Source organism: Mytilus galloprovincialis, chromosome 8 (genome assembly GCF_965363235.1).
Source record: "Mytilus galloprovincialis chromosome 8, xbMytGall1.hap1.1, whole genome shotgun sequence".
In the NCBI taxonomy this organism is placed as follows: Eukaryota; Metazoa; Mollusca; class Bivalvia; order Mytilida; family Mytilidae; genus Mytilus; species Mytilus galloprovincialis.
In genome coordinates, this window is record NC_134845.1 from 73,202,702 (window position 1) to 73,220,090 (window position 17,389).

The following is a 17,389-nucleotide window of genomic DNA, read 5'->3' on the forward strand; positions in this document are numbered from 1 at the left end:
TCTAATATGAGGGTTTGAGTCAAATGGGTGAATATGAATTTGACAGTGAGTTCCTGTATAAGAGTGGTTCTTCTTCATTTTCTAGTGGAAAAACCTGAAATGGGACATCTTTCAAATACTGTAAATTCAGAAATTATTGCAATGTTTTTATTATTGCGAAAAATGCAACAGGGTTACAATTGCAGAAATTTAAACTCAATTTTTAATTTTTTATATGAATTAAACAGGATTTTTCTCAATATTGCAAAATTTAAAATTGCATTTTAGTCTTAAATGACAAAATGGCATAAATAAATGCACACAATAATTTCCGAGTTTACAGTACCACAATCTAGCATCATAAGGTACTGTTCATTATTACATAGAATCAAAATTCCTTTTGGCCTCACCTGTTGCACTCATTGGTAGTGATTTAGATAGCAGAAAACCATTAAATCATCTCACATGTCCAAAAATAAGTCAAAGTACATGTATTTGACATGTATTAAACAGACTGTAAACCAAATTATTCATTACTAAAACATATTTACAATACCTTCATATAAATCTGTGATGTTCTTTGGAATTTCAGTTAAAAACTTAGGTATGGTTTGAGAGGTCACCTGTTAATTGAAATAATGTCTTGAAACAGTATGTAACAGTAACTTGAGTAAGCAAAGATTTTTCTCAAGTTTAAAAATATTTCTAAACTTGAATAAAAGAGGTTGAACCCTGAAAAGGTGGGGCAAATTTGGACACAATACTCAAGCTTGATACTGTCTGACTTTGGATTGTGATCAAATTTTTGTCCTAAGTTTCTGACACAATAAATGTGGTCAAAGATCTTACCAATACTGTGCAATTGAAGATTACTTCCTGAAACTTTAAAAAAATTTGAACCCCTTAAAAATTTTTTTAAAAAATCCACTCCCTCAACTTTTTGAAACTCCTCTTTAAGAGCAATAACCTCAGAACTAAATCCCAGCCTTTCCTTTGTAGTATAGAACCTTGTAGTACAATTTCAAAGAGATCCATACACTTACACACAAGTTATTGCAAAAACAAGTCAGCACAAAAACCTAACATAAAACATAAAATTGACCAATGAATCATAAGAAGAGGTTAAGGTCAGATGAATTCTTTCAGACAGACATATACAACTTAATATCATTATATACAACAATCATAGTTGACCTATACTGCTTAAATTATCTTAGAAATAGACCTTAAATTAACTAAGAAACAATAGAAATAAGGTTAAATCAGACAGACATTGATACCTTACAATTATTCCATACACAAAATATAGTATGTCTTCTGCTTGAAAGTATCTAAGAAATAAACCTATTGGTCATAACAAAAACTATGACAACATTATCTTCTGAGAATAGAGATTTATTACGAGAAGGACATGAAATATTAGGATTATAAGAATGCTTTCTGCAGTATGTCACAAGTTTTAGAGATAAGAAAAAACATGGATTTTTTTATTTATTCAATGGCTTTGTGTCAGGAAATTTGTGGCATACATTGGTACAAAAACATGATTGGAATACAGTAATTGACACAAGTATTTTCAACAGTTTAAGTTTTCATTTTACTCAGTCTCAAAATATTTGTGATACATACCAACACATATGCTTCATTTTATGGGCACTACAAAACATAGCTTAGATTATAATAGAAAGAAAAATAAATTTGATGCAGGTAGTCTAAAAGAGAACATTTCTCCTACCTGTCCCATTTTTTCAAAAATCTGGATAAAATTTACTTGTTAATCTAAGTTGGCATTACCAATATACTTTTTTTGAAGTAGTTGTTGCAATGTTAGTTGATTGGAAGGATGAAAAAAAAACATTTTCATGTTTGAATGGTTTTACACTTTTTTGGACACTTTATAGGCTCTTATGTTGAAGGATGTACTTTGACCTATAATGGTTTACTATTAAAAATGGTGACTTAAATGAAGAGTTGTCTCCTTGGCACTTATAAGTCATCTTCTTATATCTATGAACTTTATACAAATGAGGATCAGCCACCCAAAGTTTGGGGGGAATTGGGTTCAGCAATTTTGGAAAATATTTTTTAAAGTCTTTATGATGACAAAATCAAGTCTCAATAAAAACATGCAATTGTATAATTATGTGAATCTTCTTCATGCATTTGGACAATACAGATGTCTGATAACTTGTATAACGTACTTAAAATAACGCACATGGATACACCTCATTACATGACCTTTTTTGAAAGTACAGCCTATATTCAGATATGATAAATATGACCTTTGTTGACCATTTGAATACTGTATATGTCACAAATAAATTCTTATGATAGCATTTTGTAAACAATTTATATCTATTAACTTACCTTCATGATGTTGTTTGCCTAAAAAAAAAAAAAAAATATAAAGAACCTTATTGAGGGCGCTCACATACCCACGTCTCCACATTGTCACCGGAGAAATAGAATAACTAAGAAAAAAAAAATTGTTTAAGAAAATAAAATTGAATCATAATTTCCTGTCCATATGCACAACTAAGTATGTCCTTATCATCTACAAAGTTTCATGAAATTCTGATGTGCGGTTTCAGAGGAGTTGTGATGACAAAATGTTGCAGAGGTATATTGAAGCAAATAAGTTCAAAGGGTCGTAACTCCTAGAAAAAAATTGAATCATAATTTCCTGTGGATATGCACATCTATGAAGTATGTCCTACTATGTACAAAGTTTCATGAAATTCTGTTGTGTGGTTTAAGAGGAGTTGTGATGACAAGAAACGGGAGTGATGGACTGACGGACAGACTGACGGGCGGATGGATGGACGGGTCAAAAACATTATACCTTCCGCAACTTTGTTCCGTGGGGTATAATTATAAACAAATATATCTTTTTGATGATTAAGTTGGCTTATTGCTTATAGCATCTAAGAAACAAAATTTATTATGAAAATTAAACATTGAACAATGAACCAAGTAATGAGGTCAAGGTGGAATGATACCTGCCAGACAGACATAAACACCTAATAATCATTCCATACACCAAATATAGACCACCTATTCTTTATAGTTTAAGAAAAAGACCAAAAACCAAAACTGAACAATGAGCAATGAACCATAAAAATGAGCTCAAAGTCAGATGACACATATCAGTTGGTCATAAACACTTTACCAAATATAGTTGACCAATCACTTATAAGTTAAGAAAAACAGACCAAAACACAAACTCTTAACATCTAAGCAATGAACAGAGAAAATGAGGTCAAGGTGAGATGAAACCTGCCAGATTGACATGAACATTGTACAGGGATGGGGTAATCCTATAACTTATTTTAAGAGAGAAATCAAAATTACAAAAAAATCTGTAACTTTTTTTCCAAGAAGTCACTGCGTCTAGGACCATAGACTTATGACAGGTGGAAACATAATAACATAAGGCATCTATATACAAAGTATGAAACATATAAGTCTTCCATTTTCTAATATATAAAGATTTTAAAAATAGGTTGACACAACCACATCTACCAGATCACTATCTCTACAGAGGTCGCAGGCTCAACAAAAAATCCCCCTCTGCACACAACATTATAAAGGGATATAACTAGAGAACTATAAAAGTGATGTCATCCAAATTTGAATGGTCAGTTGGATGAGTTACATTTTAAGTAAGTTTTTAAGTGTATTTTTATTGTAAATTGGAATGTTGAGAAAAAGACTATAAAAAGCAACCCAAAAGCTTTGAATATAAAAGGATACAGTTTTGCTTTAAAACCTGATTTGTTCTGCTTAATATTTTTATTACTGCCCCAGACCTACAAACTCTGTATGGTTGATATAGAGGGTTTCATATGGAAATATTGATTGAATTGAATTTTCTTTTGTTTTGTCTAATTTAATAAACAACTGCGCTACAAGCGCATGATACACCTGTCTTCTTGTGTGTGAAGTTTTATGCAATAATAAGTACTTTCTGGGATACAGCACAATATGTGAAACCCCAGACCCTTTTTTTTTACCAAAAATAAAATTTTGAATCATCACCAAAAAGTATACAGATCTGTTGATTAATATATAACTAAGAAGTGTGTAAAGTTTTAAGCAATAATCATAAATCATTTTTGAGATACGGCACGACCTGTGAAAACACACACACACCCTTTTTTTTTTATTACAAAAAACTCAATACCTTTTAAATAAAATTTTGAATCATCACCAAAAAGTATACAGATCTTTAGATTAATATGACTAAGAAGTGTGTAAAGTTTTAAGAAATATAAACATTTATGGTTTTTGAGATACGGTGTGACATGTGAAAAAAAACTTAGTAACTCTAAAATAAAATTTTGAATCATCACCAAGAAGTATACAGATCTTTTGATTAATTTAATTAAGAAGTGTGTAAAGTTTTAAACAATAATCATAAATTGTTTTTGAGATACAGCGTGACATGTGAAACCCCCCCTTTTTTTTTACAAACTAGAGGCTTAAAATAGCCTGTGTCGCTCACCTTGGTCTATGTGCATATTAAACAAACAATCTGTAAAAGGACACAGATTAGTCCAGTCAAACTTAGTTTGAACCTCAAACTAATTGCAACAGATAATGTTTTAGTTCTATTCTAAAGCATTAAGCCCCAAATATACACAGAAAAAAGTCCCATTAAATCTTACTGGAGGAAAACTCAAATTTTGCATTTTTAATTTCTTATGGAAATTAACATTGGAAAGGGAGATCACTCTGCAAACATTAGTCTTTTTTTTGTCAGTTTTTGGTTGATTTTCTTAAAATTCATGTAAAGTATGATACTTTGATGGGGTAATAAGTTCATATTTGACTATATTATATAATCTTCTGCTCATGAAATGTACAAAACCATAGTATTCTGGGCATTTTTAATTTTTTTTACACATGTTTCATTAAAGAAATTGCAAATTTATGGCTTTGTGACCATTTTGAAAATATAATGTGATATTTGGTATTGTTTATATCTGTTAATTATATTTTTCAGCATCTAACTTGTTTAAAGAAACTTTAAACCACAAAAAGAAGAATATATTCTTAATTAGTTATATTCAATTTGAGATTCTTTACCTCGACATGCTGAAAAATCTTATACATGGTCAACTTATCAATTATGAAATCTAGGTTGTAGCTTGATAAAAGATATGAAAACACCTTTAGAGTTGTTTGTTATATTCTAAAGATGGCTAAAATATCAAGAATAAATACATTCTGTTGAATAGAAGCAGTAAAGTTATAATTTTGTATCAATTTTTATTGATATTCTGCCTTTTTTTGCAGAGTTATCTCCCTTTTCAATGCACATCTCCATAGGAATTTTAAAATCATGATTTTTTAGTTTTCCTCAAGTCAGATTTTATTTTTTTCTGTGTATATTTGGGATATAATACAATTAAGTCATCTAACTTCAACAAATGACCTCTATAGCTAACATGATGTTTCTCCCATTATATCTTTCCTTATAAGTCATCTAACTTCAGCATATTACCTCTATAGCTAACATGATGTTTTCTCCCATTATATCTTTCCTTATAAGTCCAATCACGTTGTATTTCTCTCCTAACTCAACACCTCTTGTTATGTCATCTGTAAACATAATGGTAAGGCTATTAGAAAAATGTATACCAGTCTTCTAAATGTTACTTACCAAATAAAATTGAGAAGGAAATGGGATATGTGTCAAAGAAATAACAGACCAACCAAAGAGCAGAAAACTGCCAATGGCCACCAATTGGTCTTCAATACAACGAGAGGCGAGATTCAGCTGGCACCTTAATAAAAATGTGTACTAGTTATTGTCCATTTGACTACCGGTACTATATATTTGCAGAAAAAAATCTTAAAAATCATTTTTATAATTTAATATTTTTTTTCTCAATGTATGTTTATATATTGTATATACGAACTCTGACTATTAACTTCATAATTTTTGGTCAATAATTTAAAAACTTTCCCATTAGGTCTCTATGATCATTTTTATTTTTTGAAGTGTTGATTACATGATGTAGTAAGTATAAGTAGTGTAACGGCCTTCCAACCAAAACAAAAACAACATACATGTGTTTTTTAATATTTCTTTATTTGTACCATGTGACAATACCTGTTTAAATATTAAGATGACCTTATCTGACCAGCAAACAAAATTAGATTTCATGTCAGTATGACCAATTCTATATTCAACACTGCGTGTTAAAAATTTGACGTTAAAATTGAAAAATTTCAAATATCAACATTTGGGGCTTTAAAAATCAAAATATTGCAGAAAAATACTTTTTAAATGCCTTAATATATAATATATCCTGTATTAAAAGCAATAGAATACTCATTTGATCTATCAGACTTAGCATAATTACTCAAAAGTAAAATTTATATGAGCCTGTGCCTAAAAATGGAGGTTTTCCAATGAAGTGTGGCCTTACATTAAGATGTAATATTATCTAGCAATTTCAAATTTGTGAAGTTTTTTGGTTATAAATAATCCTTCAAGTTACATATGTATTTAATGTACCTTAAATGGAAAGAAAAATTACAAATAGTATATCATATTAGTTTAAAAGTGTCTTAGGCCAAGTAAGACTTAAAATAATTTAGGATCAATTTAGGCTGTAGCACATATTTACATTTAAAAATGCACACTGAAGCTATAGGAAATAAAAATTTGTGTCTTTTTCATCATTTCTTTACTCAGGTAACATGATACAATAGATATGAGCACAAAGGGACTCTTGAATTCAACTTTTTTGCAGACAGTATGGTCAGATGAAAAGATTTTTCATTTTTTAGTGAAAAACTTGCATGCATTTTTTGTTGCAATAGGCTTATATTTGAAACACTTGCTATCCTACAGAGAGAAAAAAAAGATATTATCGGGTATGTGAAATTTAATGGAGGTTTTCCAATGAAGAGTGGCCTTAAGTTTTCTATAATTTTCTCATCATCAGGTTAACTCACATACCAAACATCAGCCCAATATCTGAAGGCGTTTAAAAAAAACTTTGTATAATGGTTTGTTGCAGAATGACAGAATGACTCAATTACGGACAAGGGTAAAACTATATAGCACAGACAACTTCGTTGCACGCCATAACAGACCAACAACTTCGTTGCGGGCCATAACAGGCCATAATAAACAGTTGTGCCATGAGCGCATGATACGCCCGACGCCTTGTGTGGAAGTTTTATGCAATAATCATAAATAGTTTCTGAGAAAGTTTTAAGCAATAACCATACATTGTTTTTGAGATACGGCGGGACATGTGAAACTCCCCCTCTTTTATTTTTTTTTACAAAAAACTAAATATCACTAAAATAAAATTTTAACAAAAAATATGCAGATCTTTAGATTAATATAACAAAGAAGTGTGTAAAGTTTTAAGCAATAATTATAAATTGTTTTGAGATACGGTGTTTTAAGCAATAATCATAAATCATTTTTGAGATATGGCGCGACATGTAAAAAAACTCTCCCCCTTTTTTACAAAATACTCAATAACTCAAAAATGAAATTTTGAATCATCATAAAAAAGTATACAGATCTTAAGATTAATATAAATAAGAAGTGTGTAAAGTTTTAAGCAATAATCGAAAAATTGTTTTTGAGATACAGTGTGACATGTGAAAAAAACACACCCCTGTTTTAGTTACAAAGTGCCGTAACTCAAAACGTTTTAATCTTATTTTCACCAAAAAGTATACAGATCATTTGACCATCATAAGAAACAACTATATTAAGTTTCATGAAATTTGGATAAGTCGTTCTCAAGTTACGGTGCGACATGTTTACGTCGGACAGACATACGGATGCAGGACATTTGTATACCATAATATGTCCTGTCAAAGTCAAAATTTTGATGGGCGTATAAAAAATGAATTTTTAAGATTTTTTTTCTGCAATTACATGAAAATCATTAAATGGATATCATACTAAACTCCAAAATATATAAATGAACTAAAATTAATAGTCAGTCACTTATTTCAAGATGAAAAGTTTTTCAAGTTTATGCATATATGTGTGAAAAATTAAAACAGGACGATTTTGGTTGATTTGTTCTAAGAAACACTGACAAATTATATCCTAATAAGGATAAAAATAGAGATTTATGTTAAGAAAATTACATTTTTTTTTATTTCAACCACAATTATTCTTAAGAAATAGAGCATTGGTTAAGAAGACAAACTATATGTTCAAGTCAGAGAGATCATTTGTTACAACAAATAAAGGGACATCACTGAACTTGTCGCATTTTTTAAAAGTATTTATGCTATTAATGAGGTCATAAGAAGAATGCTTATATGTAAATTTTCAAACAAAAATGTCTATTTCCTACCTTTGTTAAGTGTTATAACATTGTATTGTGTATCCAAATGAAATAATCTCACTATAGTAAGTGGACATCATTTTTATTCAAATGTTTCATTTTAGACGGTGTTTTTGTTTCTATAGTTGTATAATAATTTTGATATTCTGCTTGTGAATGTTTTTATCTTTTTGTACTGATAAATATAATGTTTTTAAAACAAGAGAGAAAGTGATTAGACTTACTATACAGTATGGTGTATGGGTAAACTTTACTCTACCTCTTAAATATACAGGGATAGCTTGGATTCTGTAACTATTTGGTTCACCACATGAGTCAAGTTTATCAGGAACCACTTTTATCACCTTCTTTTCTACACAAAAATATACATTATTAGTGTTTGTGAGGCTGTTTAAAAATATTGCTTTTGAGTGCAGCCTTTAGCTTGCCTTCAAATTACTACAGATCAAATATTCTTCTTCAATTAACAGGGCACAAACTAAAATGCCAATATTGTTCCTTTAACTTTAGTTATTGGAATAGATTTAACTCTAAATTCTAGTGTACTAATGTTTAAAAAATATAATTTGGCTTAAAAAAAATATCAGTTACACAACCTAAACATGTTTGCTAAGCAATGTGAGGAAGGGGAATTAACTGTTTTGAATGAAGAGGAAAAGTTTTAAGTACATTGTATTACATACCTGGCAAATTCTGAAAATGAAAATGCATTGAAGAAAAAAATCTCGGGTCATGACACAGACAAATTTTTTCAGCGGAATTTAAATATTTAGGGGACATTTTTCACATTTTAAATTGAACAGTTTACAAAATATGTATTTACTGAAAATATTTAAGTGACAACAATAAGGGGAGTAACTCCAATTTGAAATACACAAATTATTAATGAACTTAGGCTAACATGATTGGTGTTAATAGACAGTGTGTTCCACATAAGCTGTCATGTAAACCCATGCACGTATTGGGTCACTTAATTTGAGTTTACACAACAAGTTGTATTTTCTGTTTAGGAAGAATAACGAATTCTCCAGTATTTCAAAGGAAAAATCACTACACAATTTTATCATTTCATACTAAAAAAAGCTAGATATGGACAATGCCCCCCTTTTCTGCTCTGTAATATGCATGAGTATAGATCCACGTATTTTAGATTTGAGAAATAGTGATGTTGGCATACAACTTGAAATTGTTACGGTGTCTTTAAGACACAAATGGTGCATGCCTGACTTTAGGACATTTTAAATGTAACACTATGTATGATGATGTAACTGTAGAAGGAGATAGTCAGACATACCATGATCTCTTTATGCAGCATGTACCAACAAAATTACTGCCATGTTCTCTTTATGCAGCTTGTACCAAAAAAATTACTAAGTTCAACTACTGTTCATGTTCAGAATATTCAAAAGAAATCAAAATCGTGTGGCCATGCACACCTCCATTATGTGTATGAATATCCTACAAAATATTACAGTTGAACCTCCAAAACTGTAGGAGATAGCTAAAAAAAACCAATGTATTCCTAATCCAGACAGACGGCCACACCCATGGACAGACAGGGGTAAATCAATATGCCCACCAACATTTTGTCTTGGGGTATAAAAAGTTTCAAGGCACAACAAAACAGGTGACAGTCAGGTCAAATGCCAATATTAAAGTATATTTAATCATATAGGCAACTAAAATAAGCTCTTAAATTTTCATATATGAACTGCAATCTTCGGGTCAATTGACAGGTATGGTATTAGTAAAGGTAAAAAGAAGACCATTACTGACCATTAATTTTATGTTGATCAATACACAAAAACCTAATATTGACCAATGAAGCATGAAAATTGGATCAAGGTCAGATGAAACCTGCCAGAATGACATGTACACCTTAAAATCATTTCATACACCACATATAGTATAAATAGAAATAAGAACCCTGACAGTGACGCCACCCACATACAAACTTGATATGCGTTACGTGGTATTAAATAAGCAATGTATGTAAGTTTTATAACGTTTGGTTGAGACAAACTAAAATTACAGAACAGACAACAATTTCAGGATGTTTATAAAGACATTCAAATGTAAGTACAGACAGAAAAAGATAATTCTTAGTCCCCCTTCATCCTTGGTAAAAAGGGTAAAAAACATCAATAACCTTTTCAAGGTTTTGATCATCAAATTCATTATTTTGACAAATTTCTATAGAGTCTGCAATGAAAGATCACAATGTTGCCCCTTTCATTTCACATTCAGAATTTCATGAGGAGATCAAAATATTTAGCATAAACAATACCCCTGGAGTCGACTACTTAAGAGATACCTGTATTGTATTTGAAGCACTGGGGACGTCCATTGGCAGTTTTACTGTCGCAAATTAAGTTTACCTAGTGACATTTATCTCTTTTCTAATGTAAAACAAGTTACTTTTGGGGCACTTTAAAGCTTGCTGTTTGGTGTGAGCCAAGGCTCTGTATTGAAGGCTGTACCTTAACCTATAGTGTTTTATTTTTATAAACTGTTTCTTGGATGGAGAGTTGTCTCATTGGCACTCATTCTACATCTTCCTATATCTATATAATTTATTTCAATCATTATTTCAATGTAAAATTTTCATTAAAGAAAATTACGCGAAAAGATGCTATCTTCTTTTGCCCCTAAACTAGGTGATGTCATAGGTATGCTTCCAGCGTCAAACACAAACAAAGGGTGTTTTCTGGCTACTTGGCGGCTTCAGAATGTAAATTGTAATAAAATTTGATAAAAAGAAGATTTTTAGGTGCAACATGTGAGTTTTTATGCTTATTATTGTAGAAATCACATGTCAATACTTTCCACAAAAAAATCAGCAATTTGTTCATTTGTAAAGGGGCATAACCCTAAAACGGTGCTTGTAAGCATTGAATGGTAAAGATTGCTTTAATTTAACAACAGGAAGTAAAATTGAATATTGCACTGTGTAAATCTTTGGTTGTAGTTTATTCAACTACCATTACAGACAAAGAAAGATAACTCCAATTTGCAAAGAGACTTTAAAATATTTATAGAAGTGGAGGGTTAAAATTACTTTAAGTTATCAGTGGAAGGCAAAATTAAACATTGCATTATATAAAGCATTGATTGTAGTTGGTTAAATTCATAATTCTAGAACGGTAAAAGTGACGCTACCAATGTTCTAACTTGATCTGTATTAAGTGGTAATAAGCATTGTGTATAAGTTTCATAATATTTGGTTGAGACAAGCTAAAGTGAGAGAACAGAAACCAACTTTGGGATGTATGTACATACATACAGACGGAAAAGGGTAAAACTTAATGTCCCCTCCGCTACGGCAGGCGCATAAAAAACAATACCCCTGGAGCTGCCTACAATTTTAGTCTACACAAATAATACCTGATAAATATCTACAAGACTTCTCCTCTTCCAAACGTCTCCAACAAAAAGTACAGCTGAAGTCACTCCTAAAATATATAATCAAACATTGAGTGGATTGTTACATATAAATAATATGTGGTATGAGAGCCAATGAGACCACTCTATGTCCAAGTCACAATGTCTACAGAGTTAACAATTATAAGTCAATATATGGTCACAACACCTGAAACAGATACATGTACTTCATATTTTGTTGTTGTTTTGTTTCCTAACAGTAACTTGTATGCTTATAATCATCTTTAGTTTTTATTATTGGAAAGATATCCTAATGAGAAGTTTATTGGCTCATTTTCAACAGAAAAGTAATTCTTTGAAAAGTAAAAAAAATCAGTAGAAAAACATTGCCCATGAAAAACAACCAAGAGGATCTTAAAAGCCTGTGTCGCACACCTTTGTATATGTGCATATTTAACAAAAGACACTCTCGGACAGGAAAAGGATTCATCACAAAATATCTCTGTTTTGATGACTTTGTATTGCTGATCATTCAGTCTGTTTAGGTTTCTCTCTATTTCTTATAACTTTTTGCTCAAAACACAAAAGAGGGTTAAACAAGAATGTGTCCATAGTACAAGGATGCCCCAATAGCTCTCTCATTTTCTATGTTCAGTGGACTGTGAAATTGGGGTCAAAACTCTAATTTGGCATTTAAAGTAGAAAGATCATATCATCGTGAACATGTGTACTATTATATAATAAAGTTTCAAGTTGATTGAACTTCACATTTATCAAAAACTACCTTGTAGGAAAACTTTAACTTGATGCTGGACATACAGACGGACGAATGGACGGACGGACACACAGACCAGAAAACATTATGCCCGTTAATGGGACATAAAAAATCCTCATTTGAGGGCAATCACTCATATAAAGAGTGATATACATAACATACAATTAGGAGACCCAAACATAGCCTCTGGCTGTTTGCAATCCTCTTTAAATAAATCTCTAATTTGGAATTAAAATTAGAAAGATCATATCATACAGAACATATATACTAAGTTTCAAGTTGATTAGACTTCAACTTCATCAAAAACTACCTTGACCAAAAACTTTAACCTGACATGGGACAGACGGACGAACGGACGAACGAACGAACAGACGGACGGATGCACAGACCAGAAAACATAATGCCCATAAATGGGGCATAATAAATAAAGAATTAAATATAATTGGCATGATCCAACGAGGTATACAGCCAGTACAAAAATTAATTTAAGTTGGTATCCAGGAATTTATTCACATAGCAACCTTATAAACCAATATTACACAAATCTGTTAGTCTGATGTTCTCGCTCTTTCCATTTTAGATGGAAAATAATATCATTGCATGGACAAATTTTTGTAATTCAATTTACTTTTATTTTTTTCGATTTTACTAGAAAGTGTTTCTTGTTAATTCCTAATGAATCGTGTCCTTGCTAATAAGGGACAAACATTGAATAGTTGAAGGTTTGAGTGTTAGCATGGGAGGTAATATTTTGACAATTGATTTCCCACTGAGTGAACGCCATGCATATTGCTGTGTAACACTTAAAGCTTTGAGTCTATTCATGTTTCTTCTGAACTTACTTGAAAGAAACATTCTGTAAGTTATACAACTTATTTATTTGTTTTGATAAACCTGTGTTCCCTTATTCAATAAAATTGAAAATGGAAATAGGGAATGTGTGAAAGAGAAAACAACCTGACCATAGAACAGACAACAGCAGAAGGTCACCAACAGGTCTTCAATGCAGCGAGAAATTCCCGCACTGGGAGGCGTCCTTCAGCTGGCCCCTAAAGTGATAATGAATGCCATACTAAACTCCAAATTGTACACAAGAAACTAAAATTTAAAATAATACAAGACTAACAAAGGCCAGAAACTCCTGACTAGGGACAGGCGCAAAAATGCAGCAGGGTTAAACATGTTTATGAGATCTCAACCCTCCCCCTATACCTCTAGCCAATGTAGAACAGTTAACGCATAACAATATGCACATTAAAATTCAGTTCAAGAGAAGTCTGAGTCTGATGTCAGAAGATGTAACCAAAGAAAATAAACAAAAAGACAATAATACTTAAATAACAACAGACTACTAGCATTTAACTGACATGCCAGCTCCAGATTTCAATTAAACTGATTGAAAGATTATGATGTCATCATATGAATATCAGGCACAATCCCTCCCGTTAGGGGTTTAGTATCATACAATCATGAGAAGAACATAACCCGTGTCATGCCAACAACTGGTTTTTAAATAAATGTGTTTAGTTCTGATGCAATGTCCAAAGATCCTACAAGTGAATCAATACTAACGCCAAAATATGCAATCTTTAATGACCTGACAACAGTATCTTAACTATATCCCTTCTTAATAAGTCTATTTAAAGGTTTTGTAAGCTTCTGAGGAGAATACTGGCATTTTTGTGCTTTATAAAGAATATTTCCATAAAAAATTGGATTTGAAATACCTGAACTTTTAAGAAGTCTGCATGTTGAGCTATATTTACGAATGATGTCCTTATACAGATGATAAAATTTAGTAAATGTTTTGACTAGTTTGTGATATCGAAAACCCTGGTGTTATAATTTTTCAGCAATACATAAATTTCTCTCATTAAAATCTAAACATTGTTACATACACAAGGGAAAGTACAAGTTGAGATATATAAACACAGTAAGATGTTTTATAAAGATCTATAGAATAATTTTAAGGACTTAGTCTAATACGTATTCATCAATCAACTGTTTTGCATTTAATTGGCCCATAGACACTTATAATACTGTATTATATTTCACTGATTTAACACACCCAAAAGGTGCCTTTTAAATTTCGTCTTAATTTCCAGGATTAACTGGCATTGTTTTTATATAACATTGATAAAAGAATATCAAAATATGCGATTGTATGATTGCCAAAGAGACAACTATCCACTAGAGTTCAAATGAAGTGGAGGTGAGCATTTACTGGCAACCGTATGGCCGTACTTTATTCTGTTAAGAATTTAGAAGCTGCTTATAAAATGGACTGTGCTCTTTTTTTTATTTTGCTAAAATGGCCAAATTTCATAATCATAAAAACGCTTGATCTTTTCACTGATAGTCACTTTTTTGCGCTTAAAACCTTATCCCATATTGGAGCATAGCTTGTGCTTTAGAAAACTTCACACATCGATCATCTTCTATCAATTAACTACTGATAAAGGATATCTGTGACAAAATATATTAGTATAGACAATGACTGAGGGGGCAGAGTCAAATGATCTCCATGGAAATGAGATATGCCAATGCTTATACAACTGCATACCAACTATCATTAACTTACAACTAGTGGTTCCCCATAAACTGACCTAATCACAAACTAATACATGATAACTAAGCAAAAGTTTTAAAGTCAATAGAGACATAACTGAGGGGGCAGAGCCAAATAATCGACATGGTAATGAGATGTGCCAATGCTAATACAACAGCATACCAAATATCTTTGACCTACCACTAGTGATTCACCATAAACTAGACCTAATCACAAACTTATAGATTGTTGACACCGCTGATGCTGGAAACAGCATAACTTAGTCTTGCTTTTTGACTCTGTCAAGCGAGACAAAAATCAATTACTTTCTAGCAATGTGTGTGCATAAATTCTGGCACAAAAAAAATGGTCACAAAACAATAGACCTAAGCATCATTGAAACCAGACTTAATAAACTTATCAATCCTTTAAATAAACTTATTCTAAAAGGTTACCAATTTAACACTGTAATATGATCATTGAATATTGTTTTCATTGGTATAAATATTTATTTTATCAGTAAATTATGAGCAAACTTAATATTACTAGTATGTTATATACATATATACACATTCATGGATCTACAATCTGTCGATACCTGTATCTTGTCATTGCACAAGGTCATGTTTTTCTCCGACTGTTTATGACATCTTTACACTAAATCCATTGGATGTTGGATGTGTATGGATTGATTATTTAGTCTTAGATGCATGATTTTTTAATTAGGTGTTAGTGGCTTTGAACTAGCTGTCAGTTAACTGTGAGTACTCTCAGATCTGTACCTAGTGTCTTTTTGTTATTGTCTTTTTGTACACGTCCACTTGTATGTTTATCCATCTGAGCCTTTATTTTATTTTTTTTGTGATTAGGTCTAGTTTTTCACCTGCTTAATAGATCGTTGGGAAGTTGTACTGTTATACCACTGTCCCCGGTATAGGAGAGGGTTGGGATCTTGCTAACATATTTAACCCCGCCACACTCTGTATGTATGTGCCTGTTTCAAGTCAGGAGCCTGTAATTCAGTGTTTGTCGTTTGTTTATGCGCTGCATATTTGTTTTTCGTTATTTTTTATACATAAATGAGGCCTTTAGTTTTCTCATTTGAATTGTTTTACATTGTCATTTCAGGGTATTTTATAGCTGACTATGCGGTATGGGCTTTGCTCATTGTTGAAGGCTGTATGGTGACCTATAGTTGTTAATTTCTGTGTCATTTTGGTCACTTGTGGAGAGTTGTCTCATTGGCAATCATACCACATCTTCTTTTTTTATTATTGTATGGTCAAATGCATTCTTTCTGATTAACATTTCAATTGATTTGAATACTGTATACATGGTATATGATTCTTAACAGCATTTCAAATTTCCCCATATTTTTTCATAACAAGATTTTATGCTAATGAAGGAAAGTTTTGGTTCAGATTTAGAATTTAGCGTGTTTGAGTTTATCATTAAGATTGAGTGTAAAATTTCAAAAACTAGTATGAAAAATTAGCAAAAATATTCATTTTTTATTCATTAAACTTCTGGTTTTCATATAAAACATTTAATCTATCATACTAATATCCAACGTTTTATTTTATCTATTTTACTAAAACCCAAAGTTATATTTTATAAATTATACTGATATCCAAAATGTTATTCGATCTATTATACTAATACCAAAAGTTTTATTTTATATTTACATTAGGCCAGGATCTTTTCATTTGTTGGTTTACAGATCTGCTGACCCGATTTTGCCGATTTGCAGAATAAAAATAATATTGACTTTTCATGCTTTTTTATTCCACCAACCCTAAGAAAAACATTATCTCTAAACAATTAATAAAACATTTTTTTTTTATGAAATAAAATGCATTAAACACTAGCAGAATTGACAACACTTTCTGTTTAGTTGTGAAAACTAAAACTTCCAATTTACGCATTTGAAAATAGACAAATCAATCATAACTGACCTTAAAATGTTGTTTGCGCAAATAATTTTGCGGAACGAAACCGGTGTTTAAAACCAATTACACATTAAGTTTGTTTCCCGCTTTGTCATCATTCCATAACATAGCAAATTGGAAAATGAACTAGCTTGTCTAACAATGGAAGACGTCAAGTTGAAGAACTTAATTAAAACAAATCCTTTGGAATTTTCTTCAGACTTGTGTCATTGATAATAAAAAAAAATTTGTCCATTTGGACATAAAAAACGGGAATGCATGACAACTGATAAACCCGATATCCTTGTTTTTCCTGTGGATGAGTCTATTATGTTTTTGACATGTGTGTTGACACTTATTTCCGTACAACGGTTTTGATTTTTTACTTTACCAGTTTCAGTTTTCGTGTTTGAAGATCATTAACCACCAAGTTTCCTGAAAT

At 31.2% G+C, this 17,389-nt stretch overlaps 1 protein-coding gene across 7 annotated transcripts in view; it reads right to left on the reverse strand.

Annotated features, from left to right (window-relative positions):
* LOC143042526 (minichromosome maintenance domain-containing protein 2-like) overlaps positions 1-17,389 on the reverse strand; it is a 91,962-nt gene that overhangs the window by 47,769 nt on the left and 26,804 nt on the right. For all 7 annotated transcript variants that reach the window (XR_012968029.1, XR_012968031.1, XR_012968030.1 and 4 more), the window contains 5 exons: positions 11,700-11,767; positions 8,575-8,667; positions 5,486-5,583; positions 2,347-2,364; positions 536-602 (listed from right to left, as the gene is read on the reverse strand). Coding sequence is in view for 4 of the 7 variants with exons in the window: in XM_076214892.1 (XP_076071007.1) it covers positions 536-602; positions 2,347-2,364; positions 5,486-5,583; positions 8,575-8,667; positions 11,700-11,767 (344 nt within the window). In the remaining 3 variants the exon portion in view is untranslated. The remainder of the gene's footprint in view (positions 1-535; positions 603-2,346; positions 2,365-5,485; positions 5,584-8,574; positions 8,668-11,699; positions 11,768-17,389) is intronic.